General features: G+C 37.4%; 1 protein-coding gene across 8 annotated transcripts in view; it reads right to left on the bottom strand.

Moving 5' to 3' along the window:
- EXOC2 (exocyst complex component 2) overlaps positions 1-21,688 on the bottom strand; it is a 200,110-nt gene that overhangs the window by 142,211 nt on the left and 36,211 nt on the right. For 7 of the 8 annotated variants that reach the window (XM_058555396.1, XM_058555397.1, XM_058555401.1 and 4 more), the window contains 3 exons: positions 9,622-9,782; positions 5,121-5,297; positions 3,098-3,224 (listed from right to left, as the gene is read on the bottom strand). In XM_058555396.1, coding sequence (XP_058411379.1) covers positions 3,098-3,224; positions 5,121-5,297; positions 9,622-9,739 — 422 coding nt within the window. In that variant the 5' untranslated portion in view covers positions 9,740-9,782. Of the gene's footprint in view, positions 1-3,097; positions 3,225-5,120; positions 5,298-9,621; positions 9,783-21,688 lie in introns of those variants that run through there. The other variant, XM_058555403.1, reaches the window with a different exon arrangement.

Raw genomic sequence — 21,688 nt, 5'->3', positions numbered from 1 at the left:
TCTAGCCAAAAGCATTCTCTTTTCTTGGTTTCTATACCTCTGCCTACTTTCACCTTTCATTTTCTTGCTTCTTAGTATCTCTATCCTCTCTTTCTTTTGACCAGAAAAATTGCAAAAGACTTTAAATGGGCAAAAAGATTACTGGATGCCCTTTCAGTGTGTGGAGGGCCTTCCAGCATTCTCTGACTCTGCAGGATCTGTGCCTTCCTTTGTCTCTGTTTTGCCACTCCTGTTACAGAAACTGAAGTGAACTTGTGGAGGGCTGATGGTGACCAGGGACCCCTGGCCACAGAAATACCTGTCAGGTGAAGATGCAACTGATTACCACACCGCTCAAGCGGCCTGTTTCGCATCTTTTAGCATTTCTCATTGCCTATTATGTCTGTCCTCTGGAATTCCCTTTGAACTGGTTTTAACATTTTACTTGTTTTCCCATTAATTAATGAATCAAATAAAAGCTCTGATATATTCATTTTATATTTGTATAAGAGTCATGATTTTACCTTTTCAAAACTATCCTTTAGTTATCCCAGGGCTGAGCAAATTATTATTAAAACTTAAGTAACAGCCTGAAACAAATACTATTGTTAATTTTATCACTATTTAAGCACTTCTTGAATTAATTAATAATACTATTTTAAGATTTTGACACTAGTATTCTGAAATCTTAATAGTCCTTAAAAAGAGATTCTTGGGGCCGGCCCAGTGATGTAGTGGTTAAGTTCACATGCTCCACTTCGGCAGCCTGGGGTTCGCAGGTTCGGATCCCGGGCGTGGACCTACGCACCACTTATCAAGCCAGGCTGTGGCAGTGTCCCACACACAAAATAGAGGAAGATGGGCACAGATGTTAGCTCATGGCCAATCTCCCTCACCATAAAAAAAAAAAAAGAGAGATTCTTTTCCTAAGTGGCAGAGGAATGAATAGTATCTACACAAAAAGAGCAAAGAACCATAGCGATAATGACTCACATTTATAAGCACTTGATACCAGTGAGACACTATTCTAAGGCACTGTTTTTAGCACGTTCACTCACTGAGTCCTCACAACCACGCTGCGACACAGGTGCTCCATTTTGCACTTGAGGAAACTGAGGCAAAGAGAAGTTAGGTAACTCGCTCAAAGTCACACAGCTAGTAAGTGGTAGAGCTCTGATTCAAACTGCAAGAGTCTGGCTCCAGAATGAATCAGACCACCTTTCAGAGAAGAAAGAAATGAAAACTTCTGAAGAGCCAAGCACTTTTAGTGCCATTATTCCTGGCTGCCGTTACCAATGTTACCAAAGGATTATCCAGAAACGTATTAAGGAAAAGTGCTTTTAGAGAGAGTTCAAGCCAAATCTTTTTGTGGGTAGCAGCAATAACAGGAATAATAAAGACAATCAGAAGTTGGGAGGACATGAGAAGGTAAAGCAATCAAACAGGGGGTGGGTTATACACCAAACTAAAAATTAAGGAAATCCATTTTATGATAGTAAACGTCCAAGTTAATCCTAACTTTGAAAGTTTTGTCCAAGCCTGATACAAAATTCATACAATAACCTTATATTCCTTGTGCCTATGTACAAAACTGTATCTTCTTTATGAAAGAACAATCGAAAGGGACCTCCTGCTCTGCATTTCTTTTGTGACTGGCCTTGGAAAGAAGCTGGCTTTCGAGAGGACTGCAGCAAGCCAGCCGTTAAAAAGGTTTACTATCAACTGCAAAGTCTACTCATGCTTGAAACTGGGCTCAAATAAATATCTAGCAATTCTCATTCTTTTCTGGACTTTCTTGATCCTTAAACTCTTAATTTATAAAGCACTGAAATCCTTAAAACAGCTCCAGAAAGACCCATACTGCCAAAGAGCTTCAAAGATGTGACCAAGGGCAGACCAAGCTCACTGCAAGCTGCTATAAAGCTCCAGGACCTTCTCAACACGTGGGAACTTCCCAAAACAAACACAGACTCCCTCCCTCTCAGCCAGGGGTAAACTCCAGTAGCTGACAAAGAAGCCTGCTATCTGAATTACTAATGGCCTTCAAGAATAGGTTTGATGGCTAAATATATAAAGACTAGTGGAGAACTTTCTCCATTCCTAGAAAAACCTAAAACGAAGCTCTGTAAAGTGTTAACAGAACTAATTTGTCACCTTCAGTAAGTGTTTATGGAGACTCATTCATTAGATACCTTCATAAACAGAATCACTAAGGTCAGAAAATAAATTGGACATAATGTGTTAGATTAATTAAGTTAAGATATAAGGTTAAAGGCACTAATTATAAAAGTTACTAAAACATTATACTAGGGATTAAGAAAATTCTAGGGGGCCCGCTCCACAGCGTAGTGGTTAAGTGCGCGTGGTCCGCTTTGGTGGTCCAGGGTTCACAGATTTGGATCCCAGGAGCACACGGACACACCGCTTGTCAAGCCATGCTGTGGCGGCGCCCCATATAAAGTAGAGGAAGGTGGGCACAGATGTCAGCCCAGGGCCCATCTTCCTCAGCAAAAAAGAGGAAAGACTGGCAACAGACGTTAGGTCAGGGCTAATCTTCCTCACAAAAAAAGAAAGAAAGAAAATTCTAGATTTGGTTACAAGACATCTTGAAACATATCATTTACCTACCACAATTATGGTAAAGTAAATAAGTCTGGAGTAAGTATGAATTATTAGGCAGGGGTTATAAATAAAAGGAAAGACTACATTGGGCCTAATTATTCTAAAATATTTCCCAAAAAATCAAGCAAATAGAAAATTCTATTTTGATTTCAAGTACCATCTAAAAATTTAAACTTACCAACTCCAAATAATGTATTTATTCTCACATCATTAAAAGCATTAGTCATTAAAAGTTTCAAGACACTTTTCTTCTTCACAAAGTGTAAACTAACAAAACTAAAGAGGTAAGTAGTTTTGGCCAAAAGTTTTCACTAACTGGAAAGTTCACTCATAGCAAAGCTGAGCAGGCTTCGGAAATAACACCTGTCTCGCAACAACTGAGCATCTTCAATTATGCTTCCCTGAATGTCTCTGGAGTTTGACTCTCTTCAGTCTAAAGATATAAAACTTTTCAGCAACTGAAAGTAAAGAAAACTGAAGGCAAGATGGTACTCACTTTTCAATCTCAATGCCAAGCGGATTAGCAGGACGTAGGGACAAGGGAGGAATTCCTTTATTCCTGTCAGTACGCATGTCATAATAATTCATTTCATCAACCCACACAGCAGACTGATCCAAAATACCTACCAAAATGAGGAGCACATCCTTAATAAGATACAGACTCCCCCAGGACTTTCTAAGTCTTGCCAAATTCCTTTACATTTTAAAGATCTAATACGAAATGCACGCTAAGGTAATTTTTAAGAGATTTGAGGGCACAAAAGCTCAGATTTTTTTAATGGCTGGTGGCTTGATTAAAAACCCCAAGAATCTATAAAAAGGCAAAAATAACACCTCTTGGGTTCACAGTTTCATTGTACATTATTCAACAGAGAAGACAAATTAAGCCTCTGAGAAAAAGTTCTGCTAAACAAATGCATTATACAAATAATAAACAGTAAAATTAGTTTGGTAAATTCAACAAAATATATATATATTATATATTTATCTAAAGAAATCCTTATATAAAGAAATTAGTCCTTATATAAAGGAATCAAACACCTTCCAAGGAATGCATGGCTTATCTAACGGGAAATGACTAGGATATTCAGGAAAAATGACTGGGAGGATCCTGTGAACAAAATATAACCTCTGAAAACAGTACCCTCTGACGGGACTGAGCTCTTAATCACAGGACTTGGCATAGGACTGACTGGCTTACCACCTCCAGGCCTCGGCTGCACAGAAGTGGGCAAAGTGCCAGCATGCAGAGAGAAGGGGCTGGGAAGGCTTCACGGAAGTATTTGATCCCAGGCACCTTCTAGCTATGTTGACGCTTTGTGAACCCACTAATTCTATCAGCACCCACAGTTCTGCCAGGATGCAACAGGAGACTTTGCCAGAGAAGATGCTCAAGTCCACATCTTCCTGAGTTTGGTTCAATAAGCATTTACTGAGCCTATACTGTGCTAGGTCCTGTTTTAGTGATTTCAAATACGTTTTCTTCATCTGCTGTATAAACATGATGTAAGATGATGCTGTATTCTGTCAAAATGTCTCAAATTTAATTTAAGCAAAATTATTGACTTTTCTGCATAGGAGAGAAGTACAGCCTGGGTTTAATTATGCTTGTCATAGTCCTACATTATACAAACATTTATCAAGTATTGACTGTGTGCAAGACGTGACAGGACCACAAAGATGAACCTGACATTATTCTTATTTTAGTAGGGGAGATGGCCATGTACAGAGATAGCTATGAAAACAATAATTAAAAATTATTAACTTATGGAGCACTTACTTTGTGTGAGTACTTTACATGTATGTTCTAACTCATTTAACCCTACGGAGTGAGTAATACTATTATTTCACTTTTACCCACAAGAAACTGTGCACTGAAGTTCCACAGCTAGGAGTGCTGGAGCCCAGATTAGTATCCAGAGTCTGGCTCCTCAGACCAAGTTCTTAACTACTCCTAATATGAGGAGGCAAGTGCTAAGTGCACAAAAAAGTAATACACACAAAGTGCTATGGGGCACAGAGAAGAGTGGTTATTTCTAGTTTGGAGGGCTAAAGACACACCAGAGCAGCAACATTTCATCCAGGCCTCAAATGATGGAGAAAACGAAGAAAAAGAGAACATCATTTACATAATATTATTGTTCATTTGGCCAAATCAGGAGGATATTTCACCTCAAATCTTAACTGTATAATAGAAAGGAATGCAATTATTGTATTCAAGATCAGGGAACTAAAATTGGCATATCAAAATGTTAAATGAGCAGACTTTATAAAGATGTAGAGTGATAATTCTCTGCTGATCATCACCCCTAGTTTCACAGACTGTTATCAGGAAACTGCCTTTTCAAGAATAATGCAAATTTTAACCAATATCCTATTCCTGTTAAAATAAACATAAACTGACTCTAAGTTAATGAGATATGAGAGCAGATAAATTTACACTAATCTATCAGTTTTAAATTTTAAAAGACAAACTATTTTTATTTTCTTCCTTAGAATAAAGTCACGAAAGATGATACCTATTTTTTCAGGTTTGAGTAACTTGAAAGAGACTGTTGAGGTTCCTTTGCCACCCGACTTGGTTGTGACAATAATGTCTCCTTTGTCATTTTTGGCTTGTCCCACTCGACATACTATTTTACTCCCCGACATCCATTCTGCCGTCAGGAGGCAATTATGTCCACAAATTGTCAAACCTGAAAATAAAAGCACACACATAACAAAGTTCAAAAGAACAATGATACTGGGGGGCTGGCCCAGTGGCCTAGTGGTTGAGTTCAGCATGCTCTGCTTCAGCAGCCCGGGTTCGGTTCCCGGGTTCAGACCTATACCACTCAACAGCAGCCACGCTGAGGCGGTGGTTCACATACAAAAAGAGGAAGACTGATATAGATGTTAGCTCAGGGCGAATCTCCCCCAACCAAAAAGAGGAGGATTGGCAACAGATGTTAGCTCAGGGCAAATCTTCCTCATTAAAAAAAAAAAAAACGGAGAACAATGATACAACCTTAGATATGTCTATTACACGAAAATACAATTCTTGTCCTATTAGTAATATCAGGCCTTTTTCATGAACTGAAAAATAAATCTAGAAATAACATTTCCTTGTTCAATAGTTAGTTATTTCTATTATTGAATATACCCAATATTATTTGCAAATATACTGCTGTCTCTACAGATTTTTATCTAGTCTGCTTTTTCTCTAATATTTAAGACTTATTTTAGATTATATTTAAAAGTTTCTTCAAACATCAATGGAATTAGAAAATAATGACCATAATAATTATGTCTAGGCATTCCAGATTACTTAGACTATGAGAATCTTAAATTGCTCTCATAGGTGTTAGAAGGGAAATTACTGCTATTATTCAAAGTCTAAGTTTTTAATATAAAATTCTAAAGTATATTAATATATGTATATGTCATTCCCTAAAAATATATTGATGTATCTTCCAGCAAGTACTTTTACTAGTGTTCAATTATATATGGTATAACAGAATGAACCAAAGTAGATGCTTTATTTTAGGCATAGCCTGGAGTCTGGTAAATCCAGTAAACATTCTTAGGCATTACCGGATGACTATTTCATTTTTATATCTGCATATCATTCCTAGAATGGCAGTTCATGCTACCCTAGGGTTCCCTAATGATACTGTCACTACACTACGTTCTGCTCTCACAGTCAACTGGCATTCTCAAAGGGCACCTCAGGCCCCCACGGCATGTAAATTACAGTGTAGGCGGGAAGCAACCAGGGAGGTACTGAAAGATTGCAGTGAGGAAGACAAGACCCATGCAGAACACCAACACACCACCATGAGGACACTCTAGTGCCAGCTAGTCTGCTCACTTATTTCCTCTGTATTTTCCATTTCTGCAAAAACAGAGACCACTATAATAAATATTCATGGACAAAATAAACCAAAATGTATATGGCAAAGACCCTGACACTTCAAACTTTCTTTTCTCATTATTTAACTTTATTTTATAGTGCTCAGCAGTCAAGTTTGGCAATTTTTTTTTTCAGATACCAGGAAGATCTCAACTAAAGCCAAATATGGAAGAAAAAATGTAGGAAGGGATTCAAGTCATCTTTTGTTACCACTTAAAGTACTATTTAGTAAGAATGTTATATTAACCATAAAGAAATAAAACTATGTACATTTTTAAGACATTTATATCTATTGAGATAAGGCATTTTAGAGATTTCCCTAAAACATCTATCCATTCATGTATGGATTTCTGTTTTTCTAATAACAGCACTTAAAGGTTCCTTTAGCACTAAGTTTTCTGTTGGTTTTTTCAAATGTGTAATGACATTTACACATTTTTAAATGCACTCATAATTCAAAATTATTTTGAAAATTTATCTTGATATCCTCTCCTGGCAATCAATTTTTGTTATGAGAAATTTAAACAATTTAAGAAACTGAAAGCACCCTGGAATTCCTCTCCATCTCCAAGGGAAGCACTGGAAACAGTTCAATGTATATTTGCTCCAATAATTTTTGTGGACACATAAATCAACAAAATGAATAGGAAATGTTTTCATTTATAAACTGTTTAATTATAGATGGTGGATATTCTGATAAGAGTCCAGGGCAATACATAACTTAATATTTTTAAATTTTATAATATCAAAAAGATTTTTGTGATTTTAAATATTAACTCACTTCAGAAAGGAGAATAACTCCACATTTATGTCAGGGCTTAATGTAAAGTCATTCCTAATACAAGTTCCCTGCTAGAGAACTATCTTTGGTTAAAACTAAGGAACAGAGCAGATTTCAGATATATAGACGTGAAGTCTTAAAAACTTGTTCAGATGAGCCCACTTGAATGATATCCATGAAGGTACAAGTTGGAAAAAAACTACCCAGAACAACAGTTTATTCATCTAATGTATAAACTAACTAACGTTTTATACATCTTTATACATCTAAGGTTCCTCTGATTTAATATCTGTTCTGCATTTGAACTAAAAAAAAATCACCATATAATTATAAACATAGAATCAAACAGATGTTTTAAATGTCATGAAAATTAAAATCATAAGACCTATTTCTTAATCTCTTACGCATATTTTTGCTAAGTTACTGAAAGCTGAGAAATCTGCTTCACGAAATACAGTTACTTTTTTTTTTTGAAGTAACTTGTAGAATTCCAAATAAAGTGTTTTTATACTGTTTTACTTGGCAGTGTAGACATTATCTGAGTTAAAAACACAAATTATTTAGTAGGTTAAGTTTGCTTTTTTAAAAAATAGTTCTTGGCAATACATAGGCAGGTTGAAAGCTGAACTAGCAAGGTTTATAAAAGTAAGGCACACTTAGTCAAATAAAAATAGCGTTGCCTGAAGCTAAAGCAAGATTAAAATTTACATAGACTAGTAACTGCCATTTTGGGGAGCTCACGATGACTGCCCGTTAAAATCTGGGACATAACTTCCTACTCCACGCATTCTGGGGATTTTTCCACTTTGGATAAAGAAAAATCTGGAATGAGCTATGTCAAAAAACAAGACATGGGATTAGATGAAACTATCTTCATAAAAACAATGTTATATTTACTGAAGAATCAAAAACTATAGCTAGAGAAAACAATACAAATGAGACATATTTAAAAAACACTAGCAAAAAGAATTAGCTGGAAAGTGCAAAACTCGGTTATTAAACATAGTGCTGAGCCTTATTCACTTTGTCTTTTCAAAGGGTTTTCTGGATGGCCAAAAACCAATCTGTGAATCAGCAGCTACAATGCAGGAAAAACAAGTTTCAACTCATGATCTCAAGGACTTTATCAAAGAGGAGCTCATAAATTAAGAAATGAGTCAAGAGAATGTCTGAATCCAGATAAACTTAACATGGGGAGTCAGAACATATATTCAGTGGCATACACTGGAGCCTCTGCCTTCCTCGTTTCAAATGCATCTGTACAACCTCACGTAGAGTTCACAGAAAAATAATCATAACTGACCAAACAATTAGATTTATAATTTGCTCTCTACCTTGGCTATTCTTGACACTCATTTATATTTTTTAAAAAAATGAATAGGCTTCATCATTAGAGACTGAGAGCTAGCAGGCGAGAACATTTAAGTTCCAGAGGAGATTAAGACAAGCCAGGAGTGAGAAGCAACAACACATATGACTGCTCACATAAGCCAGCAGTCAGGGGGCTCCGTGTCTAGAAGGTGGGAAACACACCATGCAAACCAACATATAAAAACATTTATGCAGTGCCAACTGGAAGTACAGTGTTCCATCATTCATGTCCTTCAGCTTAAAATGATAAAAACATAAATTGAGTCTAAAAAACTATAATTTAGCTTCCTCTAAATATGTAAATATTAGGGGAACCTAAATAAAAAGATTAACATGGGTGGGAATTGGTTTGGAGAGATTTTTTTGGTTGTAAATCTCAATCCTTGGCAGGCAGAGACTATTGGTATTTCAGATGCATGGTGCTACTCTCAACCATGGCAGAGAAAAGGAAACAAATAGAATCCATAGGTCATGGTGAGGATAAATGCCTGCTGAGAGTGGACAGTCTCTCTTAGGTGGAGTGAGGTAAGAGCCAAGTGGTGCTGACATCACCAAGAGATGGAGTACAGATTTGATGGGAAGAGCAATCAAGAACAGAAGAGGCATAATTCACAGAGCGCTTCAGAAAGAATGCAGATAGCTGTATAGTGGAGGGAAAACTAAAGAGAGCAAGGATAGCTAGGAGGCAATCTGAGCAGGAGAGACCAAAGCTGAGGAAATGGAAGCAACTCTCAGGGCGGGAAACTTTCCGAAGGCTTTGATGAAAGACAATATAGACCAGATTTGACAAAACACTGATTTTAACAGAAAAATCAGAAAAACAAATAATTCTTTCATTTTTATTCAGATCGTTCTGTATAGGCCACAATGATGTTTTTCTATCACCTTTACTATTTCAAAATAACATATCTTATCTCAATTACCCAATATAAAAATGCATTTACCATGGATACAATAGCACAGTCCTCGCCCTTACCTATGAGGTCGGCTGGGCCAGTCCCCAGGTTTTCTCCTCTAATTGTGACCTTTGTCCATGGTATTCCTTCATTTGGAGAGATGCCTGTCACAAGAGGGGGTTGTCGTGATCGAGACATTGTGCTTTGTTGAGCAAATCAGAGATGCAGTTATAGAAGTAACCTGTTAAAAGAGAAAGAAAAGAAAAGGATTAGTGCCAACTGAGATAAGGACTGACTAAAAATACAAGAATGCTAGACATTCAGTACCAAAACATAAAAAGTATTCTTAAATACATAGTTTTTATGATTTTAGCTGTCAGTTAGCCTGTCTGCCAACATCTACTGAACATTAAGTTTACTAAGGACATTCTAGTTAGTTCTGCAAGAGAAATATCAGAAGAGTAACAGAAAACTAAGCCCTTGGTTCTAGGAACTTTCAATATCATACCAGATAGAACCTCATGTCACCATTTATCTCCATGCCTACACCTGGTGAATCGCAAATACAAACTAGGAACTGTTCTACTCCAAAAATTGTTCAAGCAAGATATTCTGATTCATTATATTCATAAAAGTTAAAGTACATTTAAATTTCCATAGATGTATTGAACTTCACTTCATTTCTGTATTATATTTAGTATAGCAACTCTTTTTTTAATGTGCTCAAATCAATATATCGATATTTTTACGAAACCTGAACTGTAGACATACAGGCAGAAGTGTGAATTTGCTAACTGTTCTGAATATAGCAGAGTTGGTAAAAGTACAGTTTCTGAGGTCAAATACAACCTGGGTTCAAGTCCTGGTGCTCCAGTTTACTAATTCTGTTCTAAATCTCTGTTTTCATATATGTAAAATGGAGTTAATAACAGAACCTTTCATAAGGTTACAATTAAGATTACGAAGGATAATCCTAGTGAAGCATGGCACGCAGCATATAGTAGGCAACAACAAATAATAAAGAAACCTCACTAATAAACCCCTGCAGAACTCAAGTACTCAAGGCTGCAGATGCCCCAGAAGATGGGGGTGAGGTTCACAGCAAAACAGTAAGAACTTGCTGATTATCTCTATCTTTCCATAGTGAGAAGTTAGACACCCTGGCCCCTGTCTTCACCCTGCAGTCAGGTAGATCAGAAGCTTGGTCTCTGAAGAAACCAAAAAGAAGAGAACCAGGACTCAGGGACACCAGGCACAGCAGGGGTGATTAAGTGTCAACCTGCAGAGCAAACTGTGGACCTCCTCAGTCCTGTCCCCTATCTGCTCTCACATTACTGTCAGCAAGTTGTGTAAACCGTCCCTGCCCAACTCCACCCTGTCCAGATAACTAGAAGATCATTCTCTGGAGAAACTGAAGAGTCCTCTGGAGAAACTGAAGAGTGCTAGGAAAAAAAGAACCAAAGATCCTAACATGTAAGGTCCTAAAGCTGGGTACCTGAGGGTTATTGTAAATATTCAATAAGATTACCTTTCGACTTTGTTATGAAAAGAAGTTAATCTTGTCAATTTGCTGTTCTCTTGTTTAACCTGAGGGGTAACTCAAGGGTCACAGGATTTACGAACTTGTTTTACAGAAGAAAGAGAATGCCTTCACAGATCACCACATAACCAGCCCCAGCTGCCACTGACACCCAGAAGTGAGACTGCCCAGGGGCTTATCTGGAGTGAAAGAAACACGGATTACCCCTGTGTTTCTCCGAAATGCCTCCTGCCAAGCCCCTAAGCTCTATAAAACCCCCTGCTTTCTTCTCTTGTTAAGGCAGATTTGAGAGAACCTATCCTGCCACCTTCTTGTTTTGGCCAATTCAAATAAACTTTTCGCCATCTCCAAACACCAGGACATCTCAGTGATTGGCTTACTGCACATCAGGCACAGGCACTTGAGATTAAGAGGTTCAGTATCAGTCCTCCCCAAAAAAAGAAGAGCTACTTGCAGTCACATCACCTAATTGAAAAGCCACTTACAAACTCTGCCCATACACAAACTAAACAAATCAGCCGTTCATAGCCTCACTCTAAAATATACAGGACAGCCAAAAACTATAAGATGGTCAAGGAAAATATGTGAGAGAGAGATGGAAGTCAGATAAACAAAAAGATGCAGAAAAAAACAGAGATAATGCAGGTGTTATGGGCTGAAATGTGTCCCCACAAACAAATCATGTTACAGTCCTGACCCCCAGGATCTCAGAATGTATTTAGAGACCAGGCCTTTAAAGAGGTGATTAAGGTAAAATGAGGTCTTAGAGAGAGGTCCTAATCCAATATGACTATGTCCTTATGAGAAGAGGAGATTAGGACACAGACACACACAGGGGTAAGACCATGTGAGGACACAAGAAGAAGACAGCCATCTACAAACCAAGTAGAGAGGCCTCAGAAGGAACCAACCCTGCTTACACCTTGATCTTCAACTTCCAGCCTCTAGAATCATGAGAAAATAAATTTCTGTCGTTTCAGCCACCAAGTCTATCAGACTTTGTTATGGGAGCCCTAGAAAACTAACACAGCAGTTAACAAAAGAAAAAAAAACTGCAAAAGTATTGTAAACTTTGGGGCCGGCCCCATGGCGTAGTGGTTAAGTGCGCACGCTCCACTGCTGGCAGCCTGGGTTCGGATCCCGGGCATGCACCGAGGCACTGCTTGTCAGGCCATGCTGTGGTGGCGTCCCATATAAAGTGGAGGAAGATGGGCACAGATGTTAACCCAGGGCCAGTCTTTCTCAGCAAAAAGAGGAGGATTGGCATGCATGTTAGCTCAGGGCCGATCTTCCTCACAAAAAAAGTATTGTAAATTTTGATCCCAAATTAATATTTGCAGAGGGAGAAAATTTTTATCCCTAAAGAACAGGATGCCATGAAAAGGAATAAACCTAAGAATAAGAGCTCTTGAGACTTTCAAAAAAGGCAAAAGAAACAAGATTTATATCACCCTAGTAATGCAGGAACTGACCACTGGTTTAACCTAAGGTGCTAATAAGGCTGCATACGGGGAACTGTGTTTGGGGAGTGGTGAAAGGAAATGAAGAGGGTGAGAGAGTTAAAAATTTTTACCTATAATTGACTATCAACATAATGACAGATTAGACATACAATCTGGAAATGTGGAGGTGGATGCCAGAAGAGAACTATTGTATTATAAAGAATAAACTATTGTATTGTATTGTATTATAAAGAATATGACTGACCTTGGTCCCTGGTTTCTGGGATGGAGACTCAAAATCCCAGAAGTGTCTTGTTCATGAGCCCTTCAGACCACACCTAAGTTTACGCTAATAACTCAAAATCAGGGCTGGCCAAACCAGAAAGAGCAACCCTGCGACTAGAGGGCTGGGGCTCTGAGCCATGTGCTAGCAGCCCAACCTCCTCTGGAGCAAGGGAGGGGGCTGGAGATGGAGTTCATTCACATCGCCAATGATGCAGTCAGTCACACCTAGTCATGCATTTAATACAATACAAAACAACAACAACAGAAAACAAAGGACTGGAAAGACACTACCATCATCCAATAAACCAAATGAGACAACTCAAGGTTATCTTGAACACCTCTCCTTCCCTATCACACCCCCTGAGCCAAATAGAATCTTTCTGTCAGAATCCAAAGTCAACTATTCCTTTCAATTCTAGTGGAGCTCTCCTAGTTAAGACCTTCACCTTCTCTCCCTGGATACTGAAACAGATTTCTAACTGGTTACTTTGTTCCTATTATCTCTCCACTGCAATCCACCCTCTGCAAACACCAGAGTTAATTCTCCAAAATAAAGATCTAATGACTGTCATCTCTGATTTTTAAAAAACAATATTCCATGACACCCCACTGCTCAGTGGTCTCTAGTGCCCACAAAATCCTTAGCATTTAATAAAACCTGTCACAACTAGACTCTTCTACATTTCCTACTTCACCCTCAGTCATTTCCCTCATTCATGGGACACTAACCACATAAGCCCATTCACCTCTTATGAACTGCCAAGTACTTTTATGCCTCCATGATTTCATTTACCTTGTTTCAATTAAATAGAGTCTTTGGAGTTTGTTAAATACTTGCCAGTACTTCAAGGTCAAGCTTAAATGTTACCTTCTCTAAGAAAGTCTCCCTGATCCCTCCTTCTACAATGTTTTTGCTACATAATTCTAACATTCATTGTGTAAAATCTTAGCTGTCAGGTTTGTGTCTCCTCTTTGAAGACACACGATGTTTAATCAACTCTATATTCCCAATACCTGTCATACATTACCTGACACAAAATAAACATGCCATATGACTGCTGAAAGAGGTTGAATAAATGTTTTCTGAATGTTTCATGGTATCAGTGGAACACCGGAATTAAAATAGGACAAAGATAAGAAGTACAGGGGTAGAGGATAGGGATAGGGGACAGGTATTACGTGTACACACAGAAAAACAAAAAAAAAGTTAACAAGACACTTGTACACAATGGCACCAAAATAATAAAATACTCAGGAATAAATTTTACAAAAGAAACACAAGACCTGTACTTTGAAAACTACAAAACACTGTTGAAAGAAATTAAAGAAGACCTAAATAAATGGAAAGACATGGATAGGACAACTTAATATTGTTAAGATGGCAACACTCCCCAAGTTGATCTACAAAAAAACCGCAATCCCTATCAAATTCCCAGCTATCTTTTTTGAAGAAACTGACAAGCTAATTATAAAATTCTATGGAAGTATAAAGAACCCTGAATAGCCAGAACAATCTTGAAAAAGAGGAATAAAGTTGGAGGATTCACATTTCCTGATTTCAAAACTTACTACAAAGCTACAGTAATCAGGGGCCAGCCCAGTGGTATAGTGGATAAGTTTGCATGTTCCACATCGGTGGCCCAAGGTTCACTGGTTTGGGCTCGGACCTACTCACCACTCATCAGGCCATGCTGAGGCAGTGTCCCATATAGAATAGCTACAACTATACAACTATGATATACAACTATGTACTGGGACTTTGGGGAGAAAAAAGAAAAAGAGGAAGATTGGCAACAGATGTTAGCACAGGACCAATCTTCCTCAAAAAAAAAAAAAAAGCTACAGTAATCAGTGTGGTTCTGGCATAAGGATAGACATACAGGTCAATGGAACAGAACTGAAAGTCCAGAAAGAAAACTCTTACATTTATGGTCAATTGATTTGTGAACAATAGAGAAAAAAATAATCTTTTTAACAAATGGTGCTGGAACAACTTGATATCCACATGCAAGAGATTGGAGTTGGATCCCTTCCTTACATCACATACAAAAATTTACTCCAAATGTACTGTAGACTTAAATGTAGAAGAAAACATAGAAGTGAATCTTTGTGACCTCAGGTTAGGCAAAGCCTTCTTAGATACACCACCACAAGCAACAAAGAAAGAGATACATCAAACTTGGTCAAAATTAAAAACTTTTGTGCTTCAAAGGACACCATCAAGAAAGTGAAAAGACAACCCACAGAATAGGAGAAAATATTTGCAAATAGTGTGTCTGATAAGAGACTTCTATCTAGCACATATAAAGAACAGTTACAATTCAATAATAAAAACATGTAATACAATTTAAAAATGGGCAAAGGATCTGAATAGACATTTCTCCAAAGAAGATACAAAAATGTCCAATAAGCACAGGAAAAGATGCTCGTTGTTATTAGCCATCAGGGAAACGCACATCAAAACCACAATGAGATACTATAAGTGAACATAAGTGAGGCCATCTTGTTACACTAAACGGCCCCAGCCCCTTCTCTGTGTGACTACTTGCTGCGCTGCACGTACTCCAAAAAATTCACATGCTCTCCTGATTTACGGCCTCCGCTTACGTATGTACTCCCCAATAGCTTGATAAATTAAAACTTTGTTCTATGAGTTTCTCTCCAGGAACAGGCTGACCTAGGGAATCTGCTAAGCAAGTAACAGCACTAATAACTGAATTTAGCAAGATGACAGCAGTCATAGCCAATATACAAAAATTAGTTATTTTTCATATTCTAGTAGCACATAATTAGAAAATGAAATTTTACAAATTCTATGTGATAAGAACCAAAATATTAAAAATACACTTAATAAAAGAAATGTACAATACTTCTACACCGAAAACCTTCAAATATTGCAGAGAGGAAAAAAAGACCTAAATAAGTGAAGATCTATAACATGTGTATGGATCAGAAGATTCCATGTTATAAAAATATCAATTCTCCCCAAATTGACGTATAAATTCATGCAAGCTTATACAGAGAAATTGGCAAGCTAATTCTAAAATTTCTATAGATGTTCAAAGGACCTAGAATTTTTCAAAACAACTTTCAGAGGTGAAAAAAGTTATAACACTTATAATACATGACTTCAAGACTTTTATAAATCTATAGTAATCGAGATAGTGTGCTGTTGGCATAAGAATGACCTAATGATCAGTGGGCTGGAACAGAGCTCAGAAGTGGACCCACACTTATGTAACCAGTTGATTTCTGACAAAGACATCAAAGCAGTTCAAGAGAAAGAAAAATACCTTCATTAAATAGTGTGGAAAAAACTCGGTATCCACATAGGGGTAAAAAAAAAAGAACTTTTTTCCTCACATCACTTACAGAAATTATTTCAAGATGGATCACAGACCTAAACAAACAACTAAAATTATAAACTATACAGAAGATAAAATAAGAGAATATCTCCATTACCTGGGTATAGGTAAAGACTTTTTTTCAGTAAAACAAACAATAACCATATATTGAAAAAACCTGATATATTTAGACTTCATCAAAATTAAAAACTTCTCATCAAAAGAAAATAAACAGGAAACCACAGACCGACAGAAAATATTCTCAATAGATACATCTGACAAATGAGTTTATACAACGAACATATAAAGAATTTTTTCAACTTAAGACAATCTGATTTTTAAAAAATGAGCAAAAGATCCGAAGAGATTCTTCACAGATTTATGAACTCACAGTTTTTCATAGATATATATGACATATGATATATATGATTGATAGACAGATGGATATATCTGGTAGACTGTGTATGTGCGTGTGTGTCCTAACTCTGTATACCGAGAGCCTACAAGCAATGATACAAGAGTAGTAATGAGCATACCTAGCGTCTAAATACCATTATCCAATAAAAGGAACCAGAGCCTTGGAGAAATGGCTGATTGCAGGACTAAGGCAGGGTGAGTATAAGATAAGCCTAAAACATTTTGTTGTGTCAGTAAGGAAGTACTCAGAGAATGATGGGGACACGTCAAAAGGGTATAGAAGCCACACTGAAGGGGCTCTCATTGCCCAAAACTAAGACAATTTGAGCATCTAAAAAAAATAATGATAGCAATGGATTGTAATCTATTTATAAAAGAACATATGCAAGTCCATCCTAATAATATAAATCAATAAACAAGAAAAGAAAGCTTTCCCTCATTATAGAATGTTGACTAATAAATAAGGAAGTTATGATGCAATTAGAAATTATCAAAGGATGCTAAAAGTAGTGTTTGGTAAAAAGGAAAAAAGAGGGTGATGTCAGCATCATGGCGGAGTGACCTCTCCCCTTAGACTCTGCCCCCTAAGATGCAACGAAAAGGACATTCATATATCAACAGAGGACATTCACACAATACAAAAGATGTCCAAGAGACCTACGCAGCCATATGTCTGAAGGTGGAGGTGCTGGACCCCCCCAGAGGAAGTGGTAGGAGGTAAGGGGATCTCCTCTCCTTCCTCAATGGCAGCGAACCTGGGCTCTGGACTGCATACGGCTCTGAGAGGAGAGTGGGGAGGGGTAACCCTCCGGAGGAACACATTTGCTCTCCAAGTTCCCTCATAGCCCGTGGGAAAGCCCCACACAGAGGTGACTAAGCTATTGCAGAGTCAGCACCGCAGGAGAGCAGATAGCAAGGGCAGAGTGAGAACACCCCCAGGATCGTGCAGACAAAAGAAAGTGTTCCTCTCCCTGCCCAGCGCTCCAGTTCAGCCAGTCTGCCAAAGCACTCGCACATTCGATAGAAACGCGGCAGCTGTTAGCGAGTGAGCCGGGACCACGGTGGGCTCAGAATACACAGCTCTTGACCCCGACCCAGTGGCGGCAGTTGGAAGTTGTGACCAGATACTATCACTATGATGAGGCACAAATCCACGCCATCAAACAGTATGAAAAAATATACTAAATATTCAGACCAGAAGGAAAATGACAAGCACCCAGAAATCAATCCTGAAGGCACAGAAATTTATAATCTAAATGACAGAGAATTCAAAGTAGCTATCATAAAAAAACCTCAGTGAGTTACAAGAAAATACAGATAGTTCAATGAAATCAGGAACTTCTTCACAACAGAGATTGAAACTATAAAGAAAAACCAATCAGAAATGTCAGAGATGAAAAACACAATGGATGAGATAAAAAAAATTCTGGACTCCCTGAGTAACAGAGCTGATATTATGGAGGACAGAATTAGTGATTTAGAGGCTAGAAATACAGGAATGCTTCAGATGGAAGAGGAGAGAGAACTAAGACTAAAAAGAAATGAAGAAATTCTCCGATAAATATCTGACTCAATTCAGAAATGCAACATAAGAATTATAGGTCTTCCAGAGGGAGAAGAGAAGGAGAATGGAGCAGAAAGCTTGTTCAAAGAAATAATAAACAGCTGAGAACTTCCCAAACCTGGGGAAGGAGCTGGAAATACAAGGGAAAGAAGCCAACAGAACTCCTAACTATACCAATGTAAAAAGACCTTCTCCAAGGCATATAGTAGTAAAGCTGGCAAAACTCAATGACAAAGAAAAAATATTAAGGTCAGCAAGGCAGAAGAAAATAACTTACAAAGGAACATGTATCAGGCTTTAAGCAAATTTCTCAGAAGAAACCTTACAGGCTAGGAGAACGTGGAATGCTATATTCAAAATTTTGAAAGACAAAAACTTTCAGCCAAGAATACTCTATCCAGCAAAAATATCCTTCAGATATGATGGAGAAATAAAAACATTCCCAGATACACAAAAGCTAAGGAAGTTCACTGCCACTAGACCCCCCTACAAGAAATGCTCAAGAAGGCCCTCATACCTGAAATAAAAAGAAAGTGGTTACAAAGCCTTGAGCAAGGAGATAAATAGGTAGACAAAATCAGAAAAATCGCAGCTCACTGACAGAACAGGTTAGCAAACACTATACATTAAAGATAAAGGGAAGGAAAACATCAAAAATAAATATAATCTCATCATTTTAACCACAAACTCACAACACAAGATGTAATAAGTTGTGACAATAATAACTCAAAAGGGGAAGAGGAAAGGGATGGAATGGACTTAGACTCTAAGGAAATAAGAGGCTATTAGAAAATGGACTATCTCATCTATGAGATTTTTTTTATACAAACCTCATGGTAACCACTAAACAAATAATCAGAACAGAAGCACAAATGAGAAATCAAGAGAAAACTAAGAAAACCATCACAGAGAACTACCAAACTGAATTGGTAGTCCAAAATACGCAGGACAAGAAACAAGGGAAATGCAGAAGAACTGGAACACAGGCGATAAAATGGCAGCATTAAGCCCTCATATATCAATAATCCCTCTAAATGGAAATGGATTGAATTCTCCAATCAAAAGACACAGAGTGGCAGGATGGATTAAAAAACAAGAACCAAGAATATGCTGCCTCCAAGAAACACATCTCAGCTCTAAAGACAAACACAGGCTCAGAGTGAAGGAATGGAAGACAATATTCCAAGCTAACAGCAAACACAAGAAAGCAGGTGTTGCCATACTTATATCTGACAAAGTAGACTTCAAGACAAAACAAGTAATGAGAGACAAAGAGGGGCAGTATATAATGATAAAAGGGACACTCCACCAAGAAGACATACCACTTATAAATATATATGCTCCCAACACGAGAGCACCAAAGTACATAAAGCAACTATTAACAAACCTAAAAGGAGATATTAACAACAACACAGTAATAGTAGGGGACCCTAATACCCCACCATCAATGGATAGATCATCCAGACAGAAGATCAACAAGGAAATAGTGGATTTAAATAAAAAACTAGACCAGATGGACTTAATGGATATATATAGAACACTCCATCCAAAAACAGCAGAATACACATTCTCCTCAAGTGCACATGGAACATTCTCAAGGATAGACCATACGTAGGGAAACAAGGCAAATCTCAATAAATTTAAGAAGACTGGAATCATATCAAGCATCTTTTCCAACCATAATGTTATGAAACTAGAAATCAACTACAAGGAAAAAGCTGGGAAAGTGACAAAGATGTGGAGACTAAACAACATGCTACTGAACAAGGAATGGATCATCAAAGAAATTAAAGGAGAAATCAAAAAATATCTGGAGACAAATGAAAACAAAAATACACCATACCAATTCATATACAGGATGCAGCAAAATGGTCCTAAGAGGGAAATTCATAGCAATACGGGCCCACCATAACAAACAAGAAAAATTTCAAATAAGCTATCTTAAACTACACCTAACAGAATTAGAAAAACAAGAACAAAGCCCAAAGTCAGCAGAAGGAGGGAAACAATAAAAATTAGAGCAGAAATAAATGAAACTGAAAGAAAAAAACAGTAGAAAGGATCAATGAAATGAAGAGCTAGGTCTTTGAGAAGATAAACAAAACTGACAAACCGTTAGCCAGACTTACTGAGAAAAAAAGAGAGAAGGCTCAAATAAATAAAATCAGAAATGAAACAGGATAAATTACAACAGATACCACAGAAATACAAATGATTATAAGAGACTACTATGAAAAACTATATGCCAACAAACTGGACAATCTAGAAGAAATGGATAAATTCTTAGACTCATACAACCACCCAAAGCTGAATCAAGAAGAAACAGAGAGTCTCAATAGACAAATCACCAGTAAAGAGATTGAAACAGTAATCAAAAACCTCCCAAAAAATTAAAGTCCAGGACCAGATGGCTTCTCTGGAGAATTCTACCAAACATTCAAAGAAGATTTAATACCTATCCTTCTCAAACTATTCTAAAAAATTGAGGAAGACGGAACACTTTCTAACACATTCTATGAGGCCAACATCACCCTGATACCAAAGCCAGACAAGGACAACACAAAGAAGGAAAACTACAGACCAATATCACTAATGAACATAGATGCAAAAATCCTCAACAAAATATTGGCAAACTGAACACAGCAATACATTAAAAAGATCATACACCATGATCAAGTGGGATTTATACCAAGGACACAGGAATGGTTCAACATCCTCAAATCAATCAATGTGATACACTACATGAACAAAATGAGGAATAAAAACCACATGATCATCTCAATAGACACAGAGAAAGCATATGACAAGATCCAACATCCATTTATGATAAAAAATCTCAAAAAAGTGGGTATAGAAAGTACCTCAACATAATAAAGGCCATATATGACAAACTCACAGCCAACAGCATACTCAATGGGGAAAAACTGAAAGCCATCTTTCTAAGAACAGGAACGAGACAAGGGTGCCCACTCTCACCACTCTTATTCAACACAGTACTGGAGGTTTTTGCCAGAGCAATTAGGTGGGAAAAAGGAATAAAAGGAATCCAAATAGACAATGAAGAAGTGAAATTCTGCTGTTTGCAGATGACATGATTTTATATATTGAAAACCCTAAAGAATCCATCAGAAAACTATCACAAATAATCAACAACTACAGCCAAGTGGCAGGGTACAAAATCAACTTACAAAAATCAGTTGCATTTCTAAACTCTAATAATGAACTAACAGAAAGAGAACTCAAGAAGACAATCCCATTTACAATTGCAACAAGAAGAATAAAATATCTAGGAATAAACTTAACCAAGGATGTGAAAGACCTATACAATGAAAACTATGAGACACTATTGAAAGAAATCAATGATGACATAAAGAAATGGAAAGATATTCCATGCACATGGATTGGAAGAATAAGCACAGTTAAAATGTCCATACTACCTAAAGCAATCTACACATTCAATGCAATTCCAATCAGAATTCCAAGGACATTCTTCACAGAAATAGAACAAAGAATCCTAAAATTCATATGGGGCAAGAAAAGACCCTGAATAACTAA

The sequence above is a fragment of the Diceros bicornis genome, chromosome 14 (assembly GCF_020826845.1).
Source record: "Diceros bicornis minor isolate mBicDic1 chromosome 14, mDicBic1.mat.cur, whole genome shotgun sequence".
NCBI lineage: Eukaryota > Metazoa > Chordata > Mammalia > Perissodactyla > Rhinocerotidae > Diceros > Diceros bicornis.
The sequence above is the reverse complement of the archived record's forward strand: the minus strand, read 5'-3'. Positions and strand labels throughout refer to the sequence as shown.